At 43.9% G+C, this 27901-nt stretch overlaps 1 protein-coding gene across 1 annotated transcript; it reads left to right on the top strand.

The window, feature by feature from the left end:
- The first annotated feature begins 848 nt into the window (after nucleotides 1-848).
- On the top strand, nucleotides 849-27901 carry Styxl2 (serine/threonine/tyrosine interacting like 2). The gene is given in 7 exon segments (XM_048357825.1): nucleotides 849-975; nucleotides 1695-1820; nucleotides 13618-13712; nucleotides 17290-17521; nucleotides 20410-20627; nucleotides 24580-25695; nucleotides 25698-27901. Coding segments are annotated over 6 exon segments (3438 nt in total). The 5' UTR covers nucleotides 849-975; nucleotides 1695-1710; the 3' UTR covers nucleotides 27365-27901.

The following is a 27901-nucleotide window of genomic DNA, read 5'->3' as shown; positions in this document are numbered from 1 at the left end:
ATTCATTCATTCAGCCAGTTTCTAATGATATGATGTGCTGGGTATTGTTCCACACAGCTAGGAGCAAAGACAATGTTAAACTATGTGTCTTACTAAGTTTGGTCAAGTATAGTGTCTAGTCCTCAATAAAGCAATCAACAAATACCTGCTGATAGGTGGGTAATGGATGGATGGATAAAAGGGTAATTATAGAGTATATGGGAGAAAAGGAGGGAATTATTGGCTTACTAGACTTTGTCATGATCAGAGGAATAGTAGCAAGGAGTAGTGTAGAGAGATGGGATACATCATCAGCTCATTTTAGGTTTATGAAGCTCAAAGATGACCCTCACCAGGGCCTGTGAGTGTAGGGAGAGAGGATGTAGAAGGAAAACATAGCTTCTCGATGTTTGTTCCACAGACACATCTGTCAAAAGAAATGTCATCCTGGTCCCACAAGGCTCTCCCTATAACTATTTACCCAAAGGGTCTTCTTCAGTCTATACCCCTGTTATTTTTGTTGTTGGGGTAGGGAAAGGGAGGAAGGGATATTTTCTTCCCTAGCTGCCATGTGGCTAAGGTAGGTTTCTTTGACTGTTACAGGTCTATTGATTTAGACTATTTTCTAGAAGTGATTTTAAAAGGTAACCCTAAGCAAAATCACATGTAGACAGAGTCTGAGGAAAGCATCTATACAATGTGAACCTCATCTCATCCCACTGCTAATAGTCAGTGTCCAAAGAACCAGACAGGAGGGAAAGAGTTAAGTGAGCCTGCGTTCAGGCTGGGTTCTGCATTCCTTTCTCCCAGAGACCTGCCAGCCTGTGGGGCCAAAGGCTAAATTTAGAGAGAGGCTAAGGTTTCCTAACAGCTGTCCTGCCCCTTTGAGAAGAAGCCCTGAAGAGAGGAGAGCTGTCTGTCCCCTCTAGCTGGTCGGAGTTTCTGGCCATTTTATCCACATCCTCGGGGCTCTCGTGTGAACACAGGCAGTCAGTGGTAAGTATGCTTTATCTTAATCTGTCCTGGTAAGCCTTGGCTTGCAAACAAAGGGGCAGCAGCTCTGATCTGAATGTCAAGGAGCAGCCATGCTGTCTGGGACTGGCTGCTGGGGCCTTCGGGTTTCCAGAAGGCACCTGAGCCATAGTCCTTGATAGTCATGGCCTTCATTAGAATTGCTACAGAAGGCCCCTGCTTCCTTGAGCAGAAACAAAAGGTGTATACATTGGTGTGGTGTGGTGTGGTGTGTGTGTGTGTGTGTGTGTATGTGTGTGTGTATGTGTGCATGTGCATGTGTGTATGTGCATAGAGGACTGAGAAGCACATCCTGTGATTTCAGTAGAAAACGTTTCCAGTCTAGAGGATTGAGCTTTTTAACCACTTCAGCTATATTTACTCAAATGTTCGGTTCCCCTCACTGCTTTTTTGCTTTAACCACTTCAGCTATATTTACTCAAATGTTCGGTTCCCCTCACTGCTTTTTTGCTAGCATCCATGAAAACAGTCCAGTTGTCCTTGAGTACAGTGGGGTGTTTTGGTGTCCTGTTAACAATAGTTGGGTCAGGTTGGACTGTGGATCCTTTACTTGCTGGGAGGTTAGCAAGTGATTACCTCCTCATTCCTGGCTCTACCACAGTAACACTGCCAACATACCATCTTCCCCAAGAAGCCTATGGAACCCACCTTCCTAACCACCTTTTCTCCTGCCAAACTGACAGAGGCTGAGAAGCTGTCATGGCGACCGGCGGAGACCCAGAGGAGGAGCAGGTGGTTCCAAGCGAGGAGGATGAGGCTGATGTGAGGGCAGTGCAGGCCCACTATCTCCGTAGCCCTTCCCCCAGTCAGTAAGTGTACAGTGCAGAGTTCCATTCATGCCTGTGGGCATGGCCAGGGAGGGGGCTGGGAGCATGGTGAGGAGTGGGTCACAGCCACCATCTATCCACACTTACTCAGCCAACACTATTGTTCTCAAGGAGGCAAACACGCAAACAGACTGGTTGCTGAATGTTGAGCTCTGCTGGGTATACAGTACAGTGAGTTGGGGAAGGAAACAAGTAGATTTAGAGGGGCCAAAGGAGACTTCCTAAAGATGCTGCTGCTCTCTCAAAACTAGAAGGATGCTAGGAAGTTGTCAGATGTACCTCTGTGTATGCTTGATTCACTGGGATTGGGGTTGAATGTGAGAATGGCAAGCCAGAAAGTCTAAGAGAAGCGATCAGGAAGAAAAGCACCCACACGGGCCATTGTACAGGGCCTTACACTAAGATCATTTTGCAGTCACAATCAAGCTGTTTTGTTTTTTGCAAACTGCCTGTGGGAAGGGGGCAAGTGACAGAATACCCAGGGTAAGATAAATATCAAGTGGAGAGTCTCTTTCATTTTATGACAAGCAATTTAAAACTTTCATTAAAAGCATTTGAGAATGTAGAATGATGTAGGGTGACCAATTTGCCTAGATATTCAAGAAAACCTAAGAGCCTAAAGAAATTTAATTCTTATTGTCTGCTAAAATAATATTGTGAGAAAGCAACAATGTATACACCTATCCCCATTCCTCTGCTGTAGCTATTAACAGAGACCTGACTTCTAATCATAGCTGTGTCTCCAAACTGATAGGAAGAATCACTGACATTCTTGAGCCTGTACCTCCTTATCAATAACAAAAGGGAAGGAAAGTCAACAACAATATCTCAGGGAACCACATGATGGCTCTGCTCGACTTGTCTCCCTCGTTTGACTCAGTGGGGCCAGTTCTCACTGGCTCCTGCTTCAGAGTTGAAAAGCTTCCTCATGGAGCTGGGAATATGGCCTAGTGGCAAGAGTGCTTGCCTCATATGCAGGAAGCCCTGGGTTCGATTCCTCAGCGCCACAGAGTGGCGCTGTGGCTCAATTGGTAGAGTGCTAGTCTTGAGCAAAAAGAAGCCAGGGACAGTGCTCAGGCCCTGAGTCCAAGCTCCTGGACTGGGGGGGGGGGGGGGGGGGAAGCTTCCTCACTGGATTGAGTTAGAAACAAGGGCAGGGACTTATCATTAATGAGTCAGGCACTTCACCCCCATGAAGTTTAGAGACTTTGCCTTTAAACTCATCATTACATTCCCACTTAGAAAATCGGTCAGGATTGAGAGATTTAAAGTATGTCCCTCCCTTCCTGTACTCTCCTGGATTTGTAGATTTGTGTATGGTATAACAGTCCTGTGTATAACTAACTTGGAGTCATGCTAGTTGTTATACTTTCTCATGTAAATTCTGAGAAAGGTATCTGATCAGACTCTAGAACTGAGGCTCCTCCGTCCTGTGGGTTCACCAATTTAAAGCATGGTTTCTAAAGTTGCTGTGTAACGGCTGCATTGTAGCTCAAAGCCAGGTTTTCCAGCAGGTGTACCTCCTCTTTTTCTGGGGCCCAAATGCAACACCTCCTGGTCTGTTCAGGGTAAAAGCTCTCACCCAACCAAAGGAGGAATGGGAGATAATGCCTATCATATCACTGCTGAGCATGTCTGTTCCCAATGTTGGGAAGCCTAGACTTAACCATGATGTGGCTCTCTAGAAGGATCTCTCTTGGCTGTCATCCTCCTTGGCCTCTAGCTCACCCCTCTGGGCCTCTTTCTTGTCCATTCCACAGCCACAGTGAAGAGGGGAGAGGGAGCAGGATTTCCCTGAAAACTGAGACAGACTACATCCTACTCATGGAAACCCAGAGGCTCAAGGCTATTTTAAGGATTAAAGCACCCACTGCCCGTTTTTTGTTTTTGTTTTTTTGAAGTACTGTGATTTGAACTCAGGGCCTCATGCTAGCTAGGCAAGTGCTCATACCACTCAATCATAACTCTGGCCTGTTTATGCACTGGTTATCTCTTCCTATGGTCTGAGGTATACATTATTACAATCATATAGGCTTTTGAGGTATCTCCCAGTCAGTCCACTGCATTTTAGACAACCATGTTCAAGCCAGCCAGGTCTGGTTTCTTCACCAGGCAGGTAACTGGGCCATGATCCTCTTATTTTAGGCTTGGCATTGTACTGGGATAACAGGCATGAGTCATCACACCCTGATCCTTCTGTTGAGATGGAGTTTCATGGACTTCTCTGACTGAGCTGGCCTAGAACTATTATCTTCCCAGTCTCTGCTTTCCACAAAGCTACGATGATAGGTATGCACCACTGTGCCCAGCTCTCAGAGGGGGTTCTTGAAAGCTCTTCTGCTAGGGTTGGCTTCACACTGCACTCCTTTCATTCTAGGCTTCTAAGCAGCTAGGAGTACAAGTATGAACTACCGAAGACTCTTTAAAGACTAGGTGCCAATGGTTCATGCCTGTACTCCTAGCTACTCAGGAGGCTGAGGTTTGAGGATCATGGTTCAAAGCCAGCCTGGGCAGGAAAGTATGTGGGACTCATCCCTAATTAATCATCAAAAGGCCAGATATAGAGCTGTTGCTCAACTGGTAAATAGCTATCCTTGAGTTTTTTGCACCCAGCACCCAGGCCCTGAGTTCAAATTCCAGGGGAGGGAAAAAGACTTTAAAAGTTCTAGTTCTTCCAGAGATGTTTTACAACCCTAAGTAATTAAACATCTTTTGTTAGGTTAATGACAGTTAACTGAAACATCTTTTGTTAGGTTAATGACAGTTAACTGAAAAGGGTGTCTGAAAGGGTAGGAAAACACATGCATGTTTAAGATGTATGTTGTAACTTATAGTGTTAAATACGATTTGCACAGAACATGTAACTAGTACATGGCTAATCATAGCTATATAATGCAATCATAAAATATAGTCGATCTAAAAGAAGGAAAGAAAAAAAGAGCCATAACAAATAGCAAAGAAAAAGTAGAATGGTAGATTTAAACTCTAACATATGAGTAAGTATATTAAATTTGAGATGCTGTTTACAAGAGATATGCCTTTAAAATAAGCACTCACAAAGGTTAACAAAGAATAGAAAACACACATTACACTCTTCCAGTCATTACTGCTCATAAGTTCAAAATGTGGTGACACTTTATGTCAACCATTTATTATGTTCATAACTAGGTTACCTCGATGAGGCACTGTGGGGTTAGCTTGTCTTTGCTATACTGTGTCTGGAGTCTTAACTGGAAGGGTTTCAAGGCAGGGGCCAACTCCAAGTAGGAGAGTGACTCAACAACTGAGGGCTGGTATCACAGAGGTATCTTCACATGATTGACAGTCCATGTTGTGAGTCACAGGGGCTGTTGTCCAGAACTCCCAAGATTGTCCTTCCATGTAATTTCTTCCTCAGGGCCACTTTGGGCTTTCTCAAAGAAGGGTTGTTAAATTTGAAGAGTTTTGTTCAAAAGAACAAGACAGAAGTACAGTGATTTTACATATCCAGATTCTAAAATCTGAATAAAACAAAAAATAAAATTAACTCACCTGGCATTTATAGACCTCATGCCCAACAATGGCAGGATATAAATCTTTATAGTGGGTACATGGAATACTTACCAAAATAATAGACTATGTACTGGGCCATACATATACAAAGAGTTTCTCTGGCCATAGGAAAATTAATATAGAAATCAATTAAAAAGCAGAAAAATAAGTAACAAAAATTTATTTTAAACTACTATTCAATGATATTGCACAATCACCCAAATATCTAAAATTAATGATGGATGATAGCAAAATTAATGAGGATGTGAAACCACCAGAACTCTCATTTGTTGTCAGTGAGCGTGGAAATTGGCACAATTATTAGAAACAATGGTACCGTATGTCTCTCAACGCTGAACATTTATCTGTCCTATGACCCAGAAGGGCTCACTCCTCATTCTGAATAGAAGTAAGTACAGTACATGTGTGTGTCACAGGAGAACACTGGAATGTCTTAGCAGCTAATACAGAAATCTAAACAACATGATGAGCTGTCTAATTAATCCTAAACTAGATGAGCTAAGTCCAGTATATATTTTTGAACTCCTGCCTTAGGGAACATTCATCTTATTATTGTTCTATTCCTTGGGTGTGAGTGGGATTCTCAGATAATTGGTTGGAGAAGGAAAATAGTGACAGCTAGCAAAGAAAATGTGGGAGGGGCTGCTGAAAGGGGATATCACAGGCTGATGTTAACCAGCAATGCATGGGAAAAAAGCATTCCTGAATAGAGAAGTCATGGTGGTATTAAACCCTAAACTCTTTTAGCAGCCAGGATTTCTTAGGCAAAACAAGACTTAACCTGAATGACTCACTTGCAAGCCTAGTACCAGTGGTTTGTGTCTGCAATCTTACTCAGGAGGCTGAGATCTGAGGATTGCAGTTCAAACCCTGCCTTGGGAAGGTAAGTCTGTGACTCTTATCTTCAATTAACCATCAAAAAGCTGAAAGTGGAGACATGGCTCAAGTGGTAGAGTGTCAATCAGTCTTGAGTGAAAAAGCTAGGGGACAGTGTCCAGGCCCTGAGTTCAAGTCCCAATACCAACACCCCCACTCCCCCAACTCCCCCTCACCCCCACACAGACTCACAGATGACAAGGGCTGGGCATTCCAGTTTCACTTCCAGAATATATTTTCTCTGGGTTCCCATGAGTGCCAGTGCACTCTTCTGGTTCCTCTTGGTTTGTATTTACTCCTTAACATCTGGTTTCCAGAAGCATATCACACATCAGCCAGTCTTTGTCAGAAACCTTCAAGGAAGGCAAATGTGATGCCATTTCACAGGACAGTTCTTCCTACTGTCATTGCAAAGTCTGAGGTGGAAACTATTACCAGCATAGGCTTCTGAGGTGTCTCCCAATCAGTCCACTGCATTTCCAAGAACTATGATTCAAGCCAGCCCAAATGAAGGAAGCTATAATCTTTCTTTCAATGAAAAGACAACTGTCAAACTTTACTGATGGTGATCTGCAGTAGGACATGCCATTTGTATATCAGTTTGCAGGGCATGTACCGGTATATAGCAATTTTTAAACATTTCCCAAACTATGCTTATCCTTACAATTGATGGTGCTTCCTTTCCTTTCTTCTTTCCTTCCTTCTTCCTTCCTCTATCCCTCCCTTATCCCTCCCTCTTTTTCTTCCTATTCCAGACACAGGACAAAGCTCATTGAATTGGTTTTATTATGTACTAATAGGTCACTGTCTGCAATTTTGAAAAACACAGGTTTAAAGAAAGTCTCATGGTCTCCTAGTCTTGGTTAGGAAGTCCATCAAAATGCCCTTTATTGTTTTTCTTTCAATTCACCCTCCAGGCATTTTAGCGGCTGCTTCCTGGTCCTGTGATGAGGTATCTATCGATCCTACATCCTCTTTTTTCCCTGACTGTCTTTCTTGAACAGCCAGCCTTACTGCTTTCTAATAAGAGTGTACGTGTCATCTCACTCCATCTCAGAAATACTGGTTGGGCACAGATGTGGCCATAAATCAAAACCTTTAGATCTGCCATTTCTCTGACCTTGCAAATATCAATAGGCTTGCTGTTCAGGTCTCTCCCTCCTTCCTCCTTTTCTACAATCCTGTTTCTCTGCAGAAAATAAGGGTCCTCGTAGTTCCTATATACACTCCTCCTTATTAGACTTAATAAACCATGTCTGGGGCAAAATAGCTCTATGATTATTAGATTTATGTCTCCCCTCAAGGCAATTGACTCATAAAAATATTTGTATTCTATGTCCTATGTGTCATTTTTTGTAACACTACGCAGCCAAAGACACTGACATTGTAGGACTAGGGAGGAAATCTGTTTTTCACCTTCCTTGCTTCCCAATTATAAAGCTACTGTCTTCTCCAAAGTGTACTGGATGGGGTGTTCACATCTACCTACCCTGATTCCCTCACTCATTAGCTAAACTTCAATCCTGACACCCTAGAGAAGGAAAGATGCTACTCACTCATTCCTGTTGTCAAATTTTTATTGCACTATCTCCCCTATGAACTCCACATGCTCAGAGTTTAGGTACAGGTGGGATAAATTCTCAGTTTCTGTATAATGTCACTTAAAACCAAATCTTCACAATCTGAAGTTCACATGTTTGGGGAATGTGACATAACAAAGGGCAGCCAGCTCGATGATCCTGGCACCACCACCTGCTGAGTTCCTGTGGGCCTTTCTGCACACCTGACACGTGAGGGCGCTTCTTTGGTCTATGTTTAGTCCATGTCAGTTGCTCAGAGCACTGATTATGGATGTGAGAATGCCTTTTCAGAATGCAAAGCCCACAGAGGAACAAAGAAGGCTGACCCTGTAAGAGAAATGAAGGGCTATTCAAAGATGAAGCCCTTAGAATCCTTGCAGTAATACAAAACATCCTTAGCATGAATTTGTTTTGTCCCAAATCTCATTTTATATGACACTGACTTTCAGCAAACAAAATAATATTTTATTAGGAACAGAATAAATATAATTAATAAAAATAAGGGAAACTCCTCAATAAATATTGTTTACATGTAAATATGACTCACATTAATATAAAATTGAAATGCTGGCTTTAGCTGTATGAAGCATGCATATCTGAAAAGCAAAACTGCCATGAACCCTGAGCTCAGAATATCCACAAGGTCTAGTAGAGAGAGAGGCAGGACTTGTTCACCTATGTTGAGATTATTTTGCCATTACTTCACATCCACACTATATGTAGCTGGCTCTGTTTATCTTTCCTTGGTTTTACTATCATTATTAGAGAGAACAATATCATAGCATTAGCTCAAAACTTACTTCTTAGCCCTCAGAATAACACTGCACATATTATCTATTCATGCTTAAATTGCCCTAAAACTTCATGATTTAAGACAATAATTTCATTTTTCTTGTTTTTCCTTGAATTGGGATTTTGGTCAAAACTTAAGTGGACATGGTTTTGACAGCACTTCATTGGGCAATTTGATCTCTGTTTCATGTGGCATCAACTGGGGTGGTCAGAAAGGATGGTGGCTCACCTATGAGAGGCTCCTACCCGTGTCTGGCTGGCAGATTGGGTGGGAGCTGGGAACTTCACAGTGACTATGAACCAATGTGCTTTCCATATTGATAGTCTGGGGGAAGTCAGACCCTTTGTACCACAGCTCAGGACTTCCAGGAAGAGTGCCAAGAGCCAGAGAGGGGAGTTTGGCAAGATGGCTGAGTACATACATGAGACACTTCCCCATCTTACCCTAGAAGAATCAAACCCCAAAAATAAACAGCTGTGATTTGGCTAAAATATTCAAGAGAGAGTACTTGTATGCAGTGTGGATGGAACAAAGAATTGTGGAGAATGGAGACTCCAGACAGCCTGGCAAAGAAGGGAACAAAGAGTCTAGCAGCAATTACCTCATGGCTGGAGCAATCGAACTGCTCAGTCTGGACCAACTGAACTGAGGAAATTCTTCTCACAATGCAAAAATGTAAATAAGAAGGCCCAGTGGTCCATATTGGAAACACACACACACACACACACACACACACACACACACACACACACACACACACACACACAGTTTTAGAGGCTGGGGAATTCTGCAGTCCTATGGTCCCAAGCAGAGTTAGGTAGGTTTGAGGGACTATGTACAAAAATAAATAAAATCAAAGATGAAAAAGGAGACATTAAGATTAATACCACAGAAATACAAAGGATCATTGGAGATTTTTATGACTATACACCAAAAATGTTTGAAACCCTAGAGGAAATGGATAGATGTCTGCACAAATATATCCTGCCAAAATTGACTCATAAAGACAGAAACTTTAAATAGATTAATAGTAATAATGAGCATAAGTCAGTAATAAAGTCCTAATTTTAAAAAATCAAGAATGGGTAGTTTCATTGCTTAATTCTACCCTGCTTTTAAAAAGAACTAGCATCAGGGCTGGGGATATAGCCTAGCAGCAAGAGTGCCTGCCTCGGATACACGAGGCCCTAGGTTCAATTCCCCAGCACCACATATACAGAAAACGGCCAGAAGCGGCGCTGTGGCTCAAGTGGCAGAGTGCTATCCTTGAGCGGGAAGAAGCCAGGGACAGTGCTCAGGCCCTGAGTCCAAGGCCCAGGACTGGCAAAAAAAAAAAAAAAACCAAAAGAACTAGCATCAACCCTTCTTGAACTATTTTTATAAAAACTGAAAGGAGAAGCCCTTCTAAACTCATTTTACTTGTCCAATATTACCCTGATAGACAAGCTAGGTAAGCACCACAAAGGAGAAAATTAAAAACCCATATGCCTTATGAACATAGATGCAAAACTTCTTTTAAAAAAAAATATCGAAATGGGGCTGGGAATATGGCCTAGTGGCAAGAGCGCTTGCCTTCTACACATGAAGCTCTGGGTTCGATTCCCCAGCACCACATATATGGAAAACAGTCAGAAGGGGCGCTGTGGCTTAGGTGGCAGAGTGCTAGCCTTGAGTGGGAAGAAGCCAGGGACAGTGCTCAGGCCCTGAGTCCAAGGCCCAGGACTGGCCAAAAAAAAAGCAAAATTAACTCAACAGTACATGAAAAAAATATCATATACCATGATCAAGAGTGATTTATCCCAGAGATTCAAGAATAGTTTGACATAATATAGTACATTGGATCAGTAAAAGGAAAGACAAGTCATTCAATACTCTCAATAAATGCAGAAAAAGAGTTCAATAAAACTCAACAGCCATTCATGATGAAAATTCTGAAGAAATTAGGTATAAGAAAGATATTTCAACACAGCTGAGTCTGTATATGATATGTTGTGTACCAAGCAATTATCATGTCAAACATTGTTATTGTCCTCTGTGATTGTCCTCATGTCCTTTATGACCTGAACAAGCATGTATACTCTCATCCATTCTTTCTCAGCATAGTACTAGAAATTGGTACTAGAAAGTAGTACTAGAAAAATTAGGCAACAGAGTGAAATAAATAATGTAGTAATAAGAAGGGAAGAAGTCAAATTATCTCTTTGTACAGATGATATGATTTTATTATATATATATATTTTTTTAAACGAAAGGTTCTATTAAAAGACTGTCAGGGACTGGGGATATAGCCTAGTGGCAAGAGTGCCTGCCTCGGATACACGAGGCCCTAGGTTTGATTCCCCAGCACCACATATGCAGAAAACGGCCAGAAGCGGCGCTGTGGCTCAAGTGGCAGAGTGCTAGCCTTGAGCGGGAAGAAGCCAGGGACAGTGCTCAGGCCCTGAGTCCAAGGCCCAGGACTGGCCAAAAAAAAAAGACTGTCAGAACTAATATGAATTCAGTCAGGTTGCAGGAAACAAAACCCAAACTTGAATGAGATATTCTCTTACCCAAGTCAGATAACTATTATCAAAAGAAAAATTTTAAGACAAAAGCTAGTGAAAATGCAGAGATGGAGTTGTAAATTAGTACAGTCATTAGAAAAATACTGTAGAAGTTCCTCAAAAGACCACAGATAGATTTGTTATATCATCCAGCAATCCCACTTCTGGAAAAATATAACAAAGAAATGAAATCAATATATCAAAGAGATGCTTGCACTGGGTATGTAATTTCAGCCCTCAGGGAGTAGAGACAAGAAAATCACAAGTTCTGGGTCAGCCTGGGCTAATACAAAGGTCATGTCTCAAGAGAGAGATGGACAGAGAAAGGGGGGGGGCGTCTAGGATGGGGACCCTTGCTCCCATATTTATTGTAGCACTATTTACTACAATAAAGATATGGAGGGGCTGGGAATATGGCCTAGTGGCAAGAGTGCTTGCCTTGTATACATGAAGCCCTGGGTTCAATTCCCCAGCACCACATATACAGAAAATGGCCAGAAGTGGCGCTGTGGCTCAAGTGGCAGAGTGCTAGCCTTGAGCAAAAAGAAGCCAGGGACCATGCTCAGGCCCTGAGTCCCAGGGCCAGGACTGGCAAAAAAAAAGATATGGAAGCAACTGAGGTTTCTATCAATGGATAAATAGATAAGAAAAATGTGATATATATTCTAAATGGAATATTATTCCACAATAAAAAGAATGGGATTCTGTCACAACAAAATGGATGGAACTAAAGGACATTACGTTAAGTGAAATGTTCTCTCTTGTATGTAGAAGCTTATAAAATTCTGTCACAAAATAGAAGAGGGTAGAATGGTAATAACTGGATGGCAGGAAGGGTAGGAGAGAGAGGGCCTAAAGGGAAGTTGAATAATGGATACTAAAAGGCAAGTTTAATGAGACAAAATGTTTAAATGTTCTGATAGTCTATTAGAGTCATAATAGTTGACAATAACCTATTAATAGATTATGAAGAACTAATAAAGAAGAGCTTGAAGTTTCCAAATATAGCAAAAGATAAGGTAAAATAAAATGCTAATCACTCTGACTTGATGCATACGTGTATACATGTACTGAATTGTCACAGTGTGCTCCATAAATATGTACAATTATTGCGTGTTAGTGGAAAAGAATTTTTTTAGAGACCTAGGTTCAGAAACTGGTCTGGCCTCCTTTTTGCCATATTCCATCAATCAGAGCAGTCACAGAGACCGCAGAATGTTTATACAGGCTTTTCTTAGAGAGAAACCTACATTAACCTAGCTGTCTGTGGGAGGAATATCACAGATCCAAAACCTTTATTTAATGTGCTATAAGAAAAAGTTGCTTGATTTTTAGTAATCAGACTTTAGAGACTGTGTACATTTTGCCTCAGAGAGGCAGAGATACACATGCACACAACTTAGCCAAGATCTTGATTTTTGCTTTGGGCTTGTTACCATGCTGAGAATGTAGCAAATACCTGATAAATCTTGTTGCACGTTGTAGTAACTGCCACATTCCCTTAAATATAGTGCTACAGAGAACAAATTCAATCAGTCTGTGAGTCAGAAAATATCTATTAGGTGTTAGGTTCTAGCAACACAATGACCTATACAAGACCATTCATAATGCTTACCCTCAGAGAGTGTGTGGTCTAGTATAGGAGACAGCTATTTGTCAAAATATTTAATAAATAAGTATAAAATTACATCTGATGAGGGTGTCATTAAAGAATGCTTTATGGTGTAAAACCAGAGAAGATTTCCCTAAAGAAGATGATCTAACTAAGATCAGAAAGATGAAGAATGTGACGACTATCTAGGCTACAAAAATAGTCCCTTTTAGTACCTCCACTGAGTTCCTTTGGGGGACTAGCCTTGACATTTATCCTTGACAGTTTATTGTATCCCCACATCAGCCTAAACCTGCATGTCTGTGCTCAGCATCCAAACCTATCTGAGAGCAGGTCCTTTATTATGAGTCCATTCTATATAAGCATAGAGAAGATGTGAAGAATGGAGAGAATGGTGGCACCCTCCAACATCCCAGTCCAGCAGAACTCTGGGAGAGGCACAGTTAGAGGCATTCTCCAGTACTGAGAGCAGAGGAATGGGAGAAAAGAAGAACAAAGGAATAACAGCAGGACTTGAAAGAAAGTCAAGCCCTATCAGGGTGGGCCCTCAAACAGCAGACACACCCTTTTTTCTCCACAACCTAGTTATCTTCCCAAATCATTCGACACTGTCACAGACGCCCAGTGCCAACATGGGTAGGAAACAAGATAAGCAGGTTCTACCCCTGCATTCCCAGGTTTCCTAAACTTTGGAAGGGTTTCCTGTTATTTTTCACTGTTCTCCAGTTGTGGCTAAAATCCAAAGCAGGCTCCTCTGCTAAGAATGCCTTCCTTTCAGTGCTTCCAGCTCATCTCACACACACCACACGTCCTCTTTCCTCAGGTTCTCCATGGTCTCAGATGCAGAAACAGAAAGCATTTTCATGGAGCCCATTCACCTCTCCTCAGCAGTTGCAGCCAAACAGATCATCAATGAAGGTAATGGAGTCCACGTCTGGGAGTGGGGCAGGAGCAGGGAGGGGCTGGTGAGCACATGCAGCTGCTAGCACGGTGGGAGGGCAGCTGCTGGAAGGTATGGAGGTGCCAGCATGGGGCCCCCTTGGAATGTATGCATGTGCTACTACATTTCTGCTTTCACTTCAAGAAGAGCTTATCTGACAAAGGCAGTTCTGCCAAACCTACCTCCTCCACTTGTAGGGGGCAGTGGTGGAAATGTCCCGCTCAGTGTAGACAATTCTCTAGTGCATGGTCAGGGTGGGAGTCAGTCCAATCTTCCCCTGGGGCTTCCCATTCAGGATTTGTTGACAAAACTCTGCTTCCTAGCTCACTTAGGCAGCAAAGATACTAAAATTAAATTCTCCTTCCTGAGTAGGGGATTATACGTGGAAACCACCATACGTGGCCCTGTTGTTGTTGTTGTTTTCCTTATTAGTGCATATTAACTATGTAATGTGGGGGATTTCACTGTAGGCTTTGATTCTTGACAAGTAAAAGTCCAAATTTTTGAACTATAACACCATCTTATGTGTTTCAAAGTTTCCCTTTCAAGTCTACAGAATGCTGTGAACACTCAAAAGTCTACATTAAAACCAAAAGATGAGCAATGCCCTTTTATTCCATTATTTATTTATTATTTATTCCATTCCTTTTATTACATTAACCTAACTCTCCATAGGAGAAGTATCACAGATCTAGGACCTTTATTCAATGTACCATAAGAAAAGGTTATTTGATTTTTAGTAATCAGACCTTAGAGACTATGTACATTTTGCCTCAGAAAGGCATGGATATGCATGCACAGAACTTAACCAAGATCATGATTTATGCTTTGGGCTTGTTACCATGCTGAGAATGTAGCAAATACCTGGTTACAAAATACCTTAGAAAGCAAAACGTATCAGATGATACTTGAAAATATTACTAGTTTAGTGGTTGTTATAAATAGGCCCTCCAAGAGCAATGGGGGTCACAGCGATAGACATGAAAATGAAGAATTGTCTTGGCAAGGCAAAATTTACTTCTGCAAAAAGGTGTGCCATCAGCCAAAAATCTGGCAAGCAACCACACGGAGCAGGCAGGCTGCTCTCTTGAGCTAGGAATATGGCCTAGTGGCAAGAGTCCTTGCCTGGTATACATGAAGCCCTAGGTTTGATTCCTCAGCACCACATATATAGAAAATGGCCAGAGGGGGCGCTGTGGCTCAAGTGGCAGAATGCTAGCCTTGAGCAAAAGGAAGCCAGGGACAGTGCTCAGGCCCTGAGTTCAAGGCCCAGGACTGGCCAAAAAAATTAATTAATTAATTAAATTAAAAATAAAATATTTATCCCTAACACAGCAGGCCCAACCCCACTGCTCAGACTGGTTGAGCTCAGGTTTCTAATCTGCTTTTCACTAGTTTGAAGAGGGTAAAATGTAATTTACATGAAGTGACCACTAAAAGACAAAAAAAGATTGACATTACACAAGTAATCTCAAAATGTACCCATGCCCTCTACTATTTCTAAAACAATCTGTGATGTGTCTTATTTCCATCTTGGGGGGCAAAAAAAACACAGTTTAAGACATAAAGTTACATTTCAAAGAGCTCTCCTTATCCCAATGTAGTTCCCCTTTTCTATAACCACCAAACCACTAAGCCAAAGCAAGAACTTTTATGCAACATACTTTGATAGAAAAGACTCCTTTTTTTCCAACACGGTGATCAGAAAGGTAAAACTAGCTGACCCTCATTCCCCTGAAATTCTGCATGTGCCCCGTCTGGGAGAGGGCAGGGGAGAGAAGTGCTAGCTCTACTTTTTCCTGAAGAAAGCTCAGCTAGGAGAGCTAAATCAAAGAACAGGTACAGGCAGGGAGCCAGACCCTAATACAGCTGAGCTGTGAACCAGAGACCCAGAGAAACCAGCAGCCCCCAGTGTGGATAAGGGACATTTATTTTTAAGCTGAAAAGAGAAGAAATCAAAACAACCAACTATTCCATCAGCAGAAGAGGACAGTGATGTGTCTCTTCATGAGCGGCGAGGGAGTTCTATGGTGTACACATAAGGAAAGATATCTATGCAGAGGAAGGGCTTTTTACACTTGGGTCATGGGACCCCAAGGGAGCCAGGTGAGAAAACTGGGTGGTAGAGAAAATAGGAACACTTCATCTATTTTTAAACAAAATAGAGTGCTGGAATTGCAAGGCCTTCTTTCTGCTTTTGAAACAGAGATCAGAGACAATTTAGAGTTGAGATCTGATGCTTTTAGGAATGGAATCCTCAGCCCTGGGCAGAATCAGGAGGCTCAGGATTCCCAGGCCTTGAACAACAAACAGTTTTCAGACACCTGCCAAATTATTCCCTGAAGGCTGGAGCCAAGTTCAGCCAAATGTAGCTGTTCACATTCTACCCCTCCCTGCCCAGAGACAGCCCATCCTGGGAGGAGATGGTGCTGGGTATAGCTGACACAGAGAATTCTTCTTTTTGCTTTCTCTCTAGTCAGTATTGTTGGCTACTGAGTAAAAGGGAAGTTTTTTTGTTTTGTTTTTTTTCTGCTTGCCCCTATTATTACCTACGAAGAGAAAGGAAACATCTTACCTTCCCCCACATTCCTTTTAATTTGATAAATTGTGAGCAAGTGTATGAAAAAGAGAAGACAAAGGTCCCTAAGATGTGGATCTGTTGAAATTTGAGTTTATTTAGAATCTGGACTATATTATTTTTATTTATTTGTTTGTTTATTTTTGCCAGTCCTGGGGCTTGAACTCAGGGCCTGGACACTGTCCCTAAGCTTCTTTTGCTTAAGGTTAGCACTCTACCACTTGAGCCTTGAGCCACAGCTTTACTTTTGGCTTTTTCTGTTTCTATGGTACTGAGGAATCGAATCTAGGGGTTCATGCATGCTAGGCAAGCACTCTGCCACTAAGCCACATTCCCAGCCCCCTGAGCTATTCTAAAAAACCCTAGATTCTGGGTTGAGGTTGGCTGGGGAGGTCATGGCTGATAATCTGAACTGTCTGCAAGCTGGAAGGCTGAGAATCATAAGTACTAAGGCTCCAGAGCAGAGAACAAGACAATAAGTACAATTAATAAGTAAATTAAATATATATCAGAAGGTAATATTACCTAGATGATTGCTAAAAAGTTTTACTTTTATCAGGGTTATTTGTATTCCATGTGCAATAGAGTGTACATTATGAAAGAACAGCATTTATTCATGTGGCAAATATTTGTGAGTGGCCACTTCATACTGGGCACTATAAGAGCTATGAGTCACACATATACCCAGTATTCAAAGACTTGGGTCTAAAATCTGATCATCCAGCTTTAGACCAAGGACTAAGGGAAATTAGTTTGAATTATCTTCCCCCACACTTACCTGCTACTGTTCCTGACTACCAAGGTTAAGGCAGTGGGCACTCAGGTCCTCCTGAAGCTCTTCCTGGCAGAGCCTTTGGGCATGCAGTCAATGCCCAGAGTTCTGGCAAACAGTGGACTCAAAAGCAAACTCTCTCATGAGAGAGGAAATGCAGTGTTGTTCCTAACAGTGTTGCAAATGTTGCCTGTCTCCTATCTAGAACTCAAGCCTCGAGGGCTCAGAACAGACACCTATTGTCCTGGCATGCTGGAGTCAGCCGAGCAGCTGCTGGTGGAGGATCTGTACAACCGTGTCAGGGAGAAGATGGACGACACCAGCCTCTACAATACCCCCTGCGTGCTGGACCTGCAGCGGGCCCTGGTGCAGGACCGTCAAGAGGCTCCTAGGAACGAGGTTGATGAGGTGTGGCCCAACATCTTCATAGCTGAGAAGTGAGTGTGACCATGGTGAGCCACGCCCCTTTGTCTCACCTCTCCGTTTAGTGCCTCAAGGAGGTGAAATTCCCTTACACTTCACAAAGGCCTCTCTATTTCAGTCCATTTAGGAGAGGCTGCCTGGAGAAAGGCTTCCCATCTACCAGTGCACAGGTTCCCAGGTAACATGAATACTCCTCCTCTGCCCTCTCAGCAGACTGTCCAGCACAGCCTTCCCTCTCCAGGTGTTTCTCTGGACCTCTCTTCCTGACACAGACTCTTGGCAACTCCACCATCTATAACTCCATGTAACAGAACACTAAGAGCCACTGGACATACTGATGTCCATATATAGCTGCCAACATATGAAATGTGCATGATCCAGTAAGGAAAAATCAGATGACAAAAGCATACTGTATATATGTACAGTGTGGTGTTAGTGAAGTGATACATAAAGATGTGTGTGTGCATGCACGTGTGTGTGTGTAAGAGGCTTTTCCACTTTTGCATTGCTGTGACTTGAGAGAATATGTTTGTTCATTTAGTACTTAGGTTTAAACTCAGGGCTTTCCACTTGCTAGGCAGTTACTGTACCACTGAGGCCACATACCGCCCCTCTAGTTCCTCTTTTTGGTTTTTTTTAATTCATTTTTTAGGTTATGGTGTCATATTTTTGCCCTAGGTCAGTCTCAATAATCCTGCTACTGATGTCTCCTGCATAGCTAGGATCTCAGACGTACACCACCATGCCCAGCTTATTAAGACTGAGTCTCACTTTTTCCCAGGCTGTCCTCAAACTGTGTTCCTCTTAATCTCTGCTTCTGGAGTAGCTGGGATTACATGCATGTGCCACTGTGCCCAAACCTGAGATTTACTGTGACTTACAATTTCAGAGTTTTTAATCGGTTGTGTCAGGGAGAAGTTGATGGAACAGAGCTATTCAACCCATGGAAGCCAAGAAGCAGGACAGAAGAGTCACAAGAAGAGACAGGGCATAATAGTCACAAGAACACACCCTTGGTGACCAACTTCCTCTAAACAGGCCCCACTTCCACAGTTCCACCACCCAATAGTCTATTCAGATTTTGGACCCATCAATGAATGATACCATTGGATAGGTTAGAGCTCTCATGACCTAATCATTTCTGGTCTTTCCCTGTCATACTCAGAAGTGTGCTTTACTAGCTCTCATATTCTATTTCTTCAGGGTTTTGCCAGTGCAAGACCAGCAGATTGATTTATGATAGTACTTTTTGCTGATCCATTGACTACTTACTGAGATATCCTCCCAATGTAATTACCCATATACCCAGAAGTGCAAGAGGAAATGGAGTCCAAGGCAGACAGTAGGGAAAAAGGCTTTGGACATTGGCAGTTTACCCCATCAAGAGTAACCAACTGCCTAGAACCTGGTTCCTTCCAGAGGTTGGCATCAAGTCCTAAGTGATTTTTTAAGTTGATCTACAGATTAGACGCATTCTCTATGTGGTTACCAAGCAGCTCCAACTATCCCCAACTAAAGATCTCCACTTCTTCTAGGGCTGCTCAAACCTCAGGGCTTCTTCAAATTGAGCTTGACTTATTCAGAGGCAGCAAAATGAGCCCTGGACTAGAAATCGAAACACTAGCTCTGGCATCGGGATGTAGTTCACTCATCAATAGAGCTTTAGATATTTGGGTTCCATCCCCATGGGTTGGTTTCTGTGTTTGTTTGTTTCCTGGCAGTATGGGGATTTGAGCCCAAGGTCTTGTGCTTGCTAAGCAAGCTCTCTACCACTTGACTTGTTTTTTTGTTTTTGTTTGCCAGTCCTGGGGACTAATCTCAGGGCCTGAGCACTGTCCCTGGCTTCCTTTTGCTCAAGGCTAGCACTCTACCGCTTAAGCCACAACGCCACTTCTGGCCTTTTCTGTTTATGTCGTGCTGAGGAATTGAACCCAGGGCTTCATGCATGCTAGACAAGTTCTCTACCACTAGGCCATGTTCCCAGCCCTTCTCTACCACTTGAGCAATGCCCTGCAAGTCCTGAAATGGTTTTTACTCAGCCTTTAAAAAAAAATCCTTTCATAGTTTTAAAGCTCTTGTATTCATCTTTATGTTCTTCAAATGGGAATAAAAATAGGTTGTACATTTATTCATAGGATAAAATAATGCACATGGAGGGATTTTTTGAAAAACAGCATGTGATAATGTAAAAAACACCTAATTTTATTATTTTGACCTGTTGCTTCTGTGCACTGATGAAAGTACATTTTCTTTTTTTTTTAATGCTATAGTCTTCTGGCTTGTATTTATATTACTTAGTTAAGTTAGTTTCAAAATAGGGTTAGTATTTTTTAATTGTTACTATAAAGGTAGTATGCAAAGAGGTTACCATTTCATATGTCAGGAAATGAGTATATTTCTTTCTTGACAATGTCATCCCTTCCCTTGCTTTCTCCTAGTTTTTCCCTCTCATCCCCACCCACAAGTTGTATGGTTCATTTTCAACATAGTGTCTACTGAATACCACTACTGCATTTATTCACCCTTTGTCCTTCCATTTCTGTGTCCCTCCTTACTCCCCCCCACCGAAGACAGATAAATGAACAAACAAGACAAATAGAAAAGAAAACACCTCTTGTACAATTTCAAGGGGCTTTAAACTAGAGGTTATTCAGGCATCCAAAAGTTTCCTTCTACATCAGTCTTGTTCTCCTTTTTAACCTGTCCTTCCCTGGATAGTTCTGGGTCTCTTTTCTCTGTCTTAGGGTAGCTTCAAGTTACTTGCAATGAGCTGCCAACTTCCAAAGGCATAGTAGCAGGCCCTAGCCTAGCTGTGCCCTCCCAACTCAGAAACAGGATTCCCACCACAATGCCAATGTACTTTCCTAATTCTCACTCTGGCAAACATGTTCCTTTGCCCCAGGAGTGTAGCTGTGAACAAAGGGAGGCTGAAGAGGCTGGGTATCACACATATCCTTAATGCTGCACATGGCACTGGTGTTTATACTGGCCCTGAATTCTACACTGGTCTGGAGATCCAGTACTTGGGTGTGGAGGTGGATGATTTCCCAGAGGTGGACATCTCCCAGCATTTCCGGAAGGCTGCTGAGTTCCTTGATGAAGCTCTGCTGACCTATAGAGGTAAGGGGACCCTGCTGGCTCCAGGCTTCTGGGGTTACACTGCAGGGGGAAGCAAGGTGGGGAATTTTAGGAAAACCTCTTGACTATCTGAAAGGAATCTATTTAGACAGTTGTCTGTAAGAAAAGGAGAAAGAAAAGCATGATCAAAAGTGACTCAGTAAATGATTAGTGAGGCCTAAAGTGCCAGGCACTACTCTAGGCACTATGCTGAGAGGTTCAGGCAATCTTACAGTGTAGTGATGTAGTAACATGGAAGGGAAGGAGGGAGAGAAGGAAAGAAGGAAAGCATACTGGATAACAGTTAAGTGCAAGGTACATTAAGATATTGTGTCTGAGTGGTCAGCTAGCTATCCAATGTGTCCAATATCTGGCAAGGGACCCTGTTTCTTTTCTCTAAGCCTAGGTGGGCACTAGTAACCCCCTGCAGTAAAGGAGGCCAGAGCTGCAAATAAAGTGCAACCATCACCCTCATGTCACCCATTGCAACCCGGGAGAGACAGATCTCTGAGGCAGGAACAAGGGAGCGCTCAGGTCAGCAAGCTGGCTGGAGGGTGGAAGGGGGGAGCTTTGTCCAAAGGTGGAGGGGTAGTCAGTTGGTCAGGACCAAGGCTTCCAAAACAGAAAGTTTCCTGTCTCTAGTTTAATGAAAGCTCCAACTTAGTCTCAAGAATGCCCACTTGGGTGCAAAGGTGGGCACCAGGGTCTGATGGGGAAGGGCTTAGCTCCTCCCTGGCCTGAGGCATTCATTGGTGGAAAGGAGTCCCCACTCTCATTCTCATTCTGTCTCAGCAGTGCTCCCAGAAGACATCTGCTCTTTGCACTGTGGCTCTCAGTTCCACTGTGCCTCCCTCTCCCTGTAGCCAATGCATTGTTATCGTGGGAGTCCCCACAATATGGAGTAGGTTGTACTCCATTGCGAAAAAGTTGTGAACATGGCAGGAAATCACCTGAGTCTTCCCTACTGTGTTTTCCTCTACTGGTTGGGGGTGTGATTTTAACCAGGAGGGAAAAGGAAGGAATAGCAGGCACTGCCAGTTTCCCCCAGTGGGGGATTATTATTGTTTACATTTTCTCCACCGGGGAAGTTGACACCCACAGAAGATCTCTTGGCTTTGCCATGATATATTATTCAAGATTTTCTCTGAGGCTAGCAAGCATTAAATGATCTCAAAGGCCTTTATACAAGACAGAAATGTGGTCCCCAGCCTGGCCCTGCACAATCTGCATTGGAGTTTCCATCTTTCTAGCTCTGCTTCAGGCAGCAAAGGAAGGCCTGACATTAGCTAATTACCTGCCTTGGTCTCATTTCCCAATTTTCTGGTGAGTTCTTTGAGCAGACTCTGGTCCTAGGTCTGACTTAAATTTCTGTCAACATGACAAATGGGGTGGTTTCCAGACAAATACTTGTTTCCCTGGGAGGAGAGGTGGGAGTAACTTCTGGAGTAAAGGAAAATTTTGAATCAGGAGCATCCAGCACAAATGCACATGGAAATCAAAGGGAAGCTGAGAAGCAGTCATCTCACCCCTCCAGCACTCTTCCACCCCTTGCATTTCCTGCATTCCCATCAGCCCTGATGGTGACTCCAAATTAGAAGAAGATTGTCTTCTTCAAGCCATTTTAGTGCTGGAAATCTTTTCTCATATATATTTTACTTCAACATGAAGGGTACTCTCTGGAAGTTGTTCAGTTTTGTACACCAACAGCTTGAGCCCTGTGTTAACAGAGAAAAGAGAACATTCTGCCACTGGTTTGCTTAAAATGAATGGACACTCCCCAGAGTCCTTCATTAACTCTCAGACTATTTCATGGAGCTCCTCAGTGGAAGACCAGGAAGAACACAGCAAAGAAATATGTAACACCCCCAACTTGGTTTCTCTCTGTCAGACTAAGTAAGAATTTGACAGCCTTAACAAGTATGCTGGTGTCCCAAAGCCCCATCAAGTAAACTGGTCTATCAAAGGAAGCAGTAGATTGTGGGCCTGTCAGCTGGCTAAGAGGAAGTCCTTGGTAAAGGCAGAGGGGCCCTGAGCTGAAAGCGGGAGGGGATAAGGCAGGGAAATCTTGAGGTAACTGTTTTCATTGCTTTAATTGTGCTCTCTTACCTCCCTCTAGTGGCTGCTGGCTCTTGGCAATAATAGCATTCCTGGACCCCAGGTCAATCTCTGACCTCCTGTGTGTCAAAGACATGGCCTTAACTGGTGCCAAGATATAATAAAAGAGTCACCTCCCATCTCATAGTATTAAATAGGACTCTTGCCAGTTTAGCAAGCATCTCCAAAGACTGTTGGCAAATAGATTGATGACAGCCAAGGGGAAGGTCTCCAGGGGTCTTTGTCTGAATTTTAAACAGCCATTAGAATGAAGATACAGAAGGCATGTCTGTCACATTTATGAGGGATGCAAAGCAGAAGGAGAGGCCTATGAATAACTGATCTGCTGAATGGGAGAGTCAAGGTTTGCAAAAGCTTCTGTAGCATGTAAGAACAAACCATATCTACCAAAAATATAAACAGAAATTTGTAGTTGTCTTTATGTTTAAAAAATTCTATAAGAGAGTCATGACTAAAAGCAAGTTTTTTAAGTTTTATAGATTTCAGTTCATACACAGAATGATTTGAGTTCATTATGTAACATTCACTCAAATTATAAACTTACATGATACCATGATTTGGACATGGTTTGAAATCTAATCCACAAGACTTCTGGTGTTGAAATTTTATCTCCTTTGTGAGCAATTAAGGGGTGGGAACTTAATCCACATATGGTATTTACAGGTGAGGCCTTTGGGAGGTGAGGAAAAAACAACAGCAAAGAGAATTAGGACAATGATCTTCTTAAGGACATTTGCATAAGAGGTCTGGTTTATATCTAAGTATTCATTATTGACTCCAGAATGTCTGTTGCTTATGGAGTGGAGCACTCAAGATGGATCCTGATAGCTTTTTGAGAATAGAAAAAGAGGGAACACACACACACACACACACACACACACACACACACACACACACACACACAGTCTCACCGTGTGATGCTCTACACTGTCTCTGGTCTCTGCCAAGAAGGATATCATAAGAATCTCCAGAGTTCTAAGCCAAAATAAAATTATTTTCTTTACAAAGTAGCTTGACTCAAGTACTTCATTATAGTAATGAAAAACCAGCACAGATGGCAGACATGAAGGCCAGGTGTCTAGAACAAGAGTAGTGAGGGTCCCACCCTATTCTATATGAGTCAATCCAAACCTGAATTATCTTGGTCCAACCTGGAAATAATTTCAGGAGGAAAAAAATTATAAATTCCATATTTCCCTTGGAAGAGAGTGGCTAGAACACGAAGGGAATATATGAAAAGATGTCTATATAATGATGGACAGACTCAGAATAGTCAAAAAAGGAAAATCGGAAACATAGAAGAATATGTTCATAGAAGAATATCTTCTCAAGGACATTTGCATCATTAGTCTGGTTTAAATCAAAGTATACATTATCCATTCCAGAATATCTGTTTCAGTGTTATACTTTGTCCTGTTATATGGATTTTTTTTCCCAAAAGTGAGCAGCCCATTATGAAATCTAGCATGTGCATCTGTGCATAGGTGAGCCACTCAGCCGCACTGGACGTATCCAGCAGAGATTGAACTTGAAGGGAAACGTCAAGTTTTCTCTCCCTCTCTAATCTTTCCCCTCTACCTCTATACTTTGATTTCTCTCCCCCTGATTGAAAAGGTGGCAGAGAGGAAGTGTCTCAGAAGTAAGGACAGAGGGACTGCTGTATGGGGACATCCGTGATTTGAGATAGTGATGTCCACCCCTGGTAACATAAGCATAAGTGAACACACCAAGAGCAACATAAGCACACATCAAGCACAGCACTCCAGGCCCACAGCTTAGGAATGGCACTTTAGAGGCCGCCATTGTAACTGCATCGTTGTCTTTCATGTTCGATTTTCAGGGAAAGTCCTGGTCAGCAGCGAAATGGGCATCAGCCGGTCAGCAGTGCTGGTGGTTGCCTACCTGATGATCTTCCACAGCATGGCTGTCCTTGAGGCCTTGATGACTGTGCGCAGGAAAAGGCCCATCTACCCCAACGACGGCTTCCTGAAGCAGCTGCGGGAGCTCAATGACAAGCTGATGGAGGAGCGGGAAGAGGAGGATGGCACGGACGAGGGCGAGGATGCCGGGAGCACTCTGGGTGCCAGAGTGCACTCACTGATGGTGGAGGAGGAGGACGATGCCACCAGCCACCTGAGCTGCTCCTCCCTGGGCAAGTCCAGCCAGGCCTCCAAGCCTCTCACCCTCATTGATGAAGAGGAGGAGAAGTTATATGAGGAGTGGAGGAAGGGGCAGGGCCTCCCCACCCACAAGGCCAAGCAGGGCGGAGAGGGCGGGCGCTCTGCTGCCTCTGCCCAGGATGGGGAGGACTCTGGGGAGGAGGACGTGGAGAGGATCATCCAGGAGTGGCAGAGCCGAAATGAGAGGTACCAAGCGGAAGGGCACCAGCAGTGGAGTCGGGAGGAGGAGGAAGAGGAGGAGGGCAGGGCGGGCTCCTCCTTCCAGGGCAGAAGGCGCAGGCACACCCTGAGCGAGTGCAGTTCCTCCAAGAGCAGCGTGCGCAGCCAGGACATCCAGATCCTGAAGCAGCAGCTGGAGAAGAGCAGCCAGAGCCGAGGTGGCAGACGCCGCTCGGACTCAGTGTCCTCTGAGAGCACATGGGACATGTGGAACGAGAGGCTGCTGGAGATTGAAAAGGAAGCTTCCCGAAGGTATCACTCCAAGAGCACCAGGGAGGAGATGGACAGCAGCTCCCAGGCAGGGGACAGGGCACGAGAGGATGATGAGGAAAGTGTGTCCTCTGAGGCCAGCTCCTTCTACAACTTCTGTAGCAGGAACAAGGACAAGCTCACCGCCCTGGAGAGGTGGAAGATCAAGAGAATACAGTTCGGATTCCACAAGAAGGACTCAGAGGCAGGAGATGGCAGCAGTGAGCTTGGAACAGAGGAAGCAGGAGCGGAGACTTCGCTCTCCGATGTCAATCTGACTGCCTACCAGGCCTGGAAGCTGAAGCATCAGAGAAAGTGGGCAGTGAGAACAAGGAGGAGGTGGTGGAGATGAGCAAAGGAGAGGATACTGCTTTGGCCAAGAAGAGACAAAGGAGGCTGGAGCTGCTGGAGAGGAGCAGACAGACGCTGGAAGAGAGCCAGTCCATGGGGAGCTGGGAGGCAGACAGCTCTACGGCCAGCAGGAGCATTCCCCTGTCTGTGTTCTGGTCTGCAGCACCTTCCGTCAGTGCTGATGGGGACACGGCTTCAGTACTCAGTGCCCAGAGCCACCACTCCCAGGCTACAAGCAATGTAGGGGGATGCTCTAATCCTACCACATCACTTCCTAACTTGTCAGTGGGGCCCGGAGACACCATCTCTATGGCCAGTATCCAGAACTGGATTGCCAATGTCGTCCAGGAGACCCTTGCTCAGAAGCAAAATGAAATGCTGCTGCTTTCCCGTTCTCCATCCGTGGCCAGCATGAAGGCCACACCCGCAGCCAGCTGCCTGGGGGATGACCAGGTCTCCATGCTCAGTGGCCAGAGCAGCTCCTCCCTGGGTGGCTGCCTGCTGCCTCAGAGCCAGGCTAGACGGAGCTCTGACATGCAGTCTGTGCTGTCCTCCAACACGACCCTGAGCTCCAGAGCTGACGGAAGCGGAAGCAAAGCGAGGGGGACCAGCAAGCCCATCTACAGTCTCTTTGCTGACAATGTGGACCTAAAAGAGCTGGGCAGGAAAGAGAAGGAGATGCAAATGGAGTTGAGGGAGAAGATGTCCGAGTACAAAATGGAAAAGCTGGCCTCAGACAACAAACGTAGCTCCCTTTTCAAGAAGAAGAAGGTAAAGGAAGAGGAGGAGGATGTTGTGGATAACCCTGATGAGGACACAGACAGTGCCATAGGGAGCTTCCGCTATTCCTCCCGAAGTAATTCCCAAAGGCCCGAAACAGACGCCTCCTCCCTGGCTATCTCCGATCGCCCTAGCAATGGCAGCAAGGCTGGGAAAGCCATGGATAGCAGTATTAGCAAGTGGCTCAGTAGCCTCAAAACAGAGGAGAAATCTCCTCCCCAGAGTGATTGGTCTGGAAGCTCCAGGGGGAAGTACACCAGGTCATCCCTGCTCCGGGAAACTGAGTCTAAATCCTCCAGTTACAAATTCTCCAAATCCCAGTCAGAAGAACAGGACACCTCCTACTACCAGGAGGCCACGGGCAACTCTGTCAGAAGTACTTCGCGATTCTCTTCCTGCTCCACCAGGGAGGGCAGAGAGATGCACAAGTTCTCCAGGTCCACCTTCAGTGAGACCTCAAGCTCCCGAGAAGACAGCCCAGAGCCCTACTTCTTCCGCAAGACCCCGGAGCAATCTGAAGGGGACGAATCCCCAGAGCCACGGCGCCCAAATTGGACTAGACCCAGGGACTGGGAAGATGTAGAAGGGTCATCCAAGTCAGACTTCTCAGAATTTGGAGCCAAGAGGAAATTCACCCAGAGCTTCACGAGGTCTGAAGAAGAAGGGGAAAAAGAGAGAACAGAAGACAGAGAAGAAGGGAGGTTTGCATCAGGACGCCAGTCCCAGTATCGGAGAAGCACTGACAGGGAGGAAGAGCAAGAAATGGATGATGAAGCCATCATTGCTGCTTGGCGACGCCGGCAAGAAGAAACCAGGACTAAGATGCAGAGGAGAAGAGAGGATTGAGTTGGGCTAGGCACCCCAAGCGAGGCTGAGAACACTGAAGTAAATTCATTCAGCCAGCTTAGCTCAGGGCTGGCACATTACCTCTACCTGTCAAGGGATATGGATGTGGAAAGAATCTTCCAGAAAAACAGACCTGAAAGTGTCCAAGTGGAAGGTTGCCAGAGGTGCAGTAAGGAGGAAGAAGGGAGAAGAGCTATATGTTAGGTCCAAATTTTGGACCAACTGACTCCATTTTTGTTGTCCAAGGCCCTGTGTAAGCTTTGGTGCTTTACTTCTTTATTTTATTCTTCATTTCTGTATTTCATAGTGTTCATCCCAGACTGGAGAGGTGAGACTGAAAAGGCACTGTAATTCATTGGAAACTCCAGTTTACATCTAAAGATACCATGCAAACAGGACATAGGAGCTCTGTTTGTAGAGGCTTTGTAATGTAGCCCAAGAAATCTATTCTGTAGGAAGTCGGACCTCTCCAAGCAATGCTTAGCTGTGATTGTTTCTTTTTTAACATTTAGGATCTCCATTAAATTGGTATGCTGT

This window comes from Perognathus longimembris, chromosome 11 (assembly GCF_023159225.1).
Source record: "Perognathus longimembris pacificus isolate PPM17 chromosome 11, ASM2315922v1, whole genome shotgun sequence".
Taxonomy (NCBI): domain Eukaryota; kingdom Metazoa; phylum Chordata; class Mammalia; order Rodentia; family Heteromyidae; genus Perognathus; species Perognathus longimembris.
Note: the sequence above shows the minus strand (reverse complement) of the source record. Positions and strands in the feature narration are given on the sequence as shown.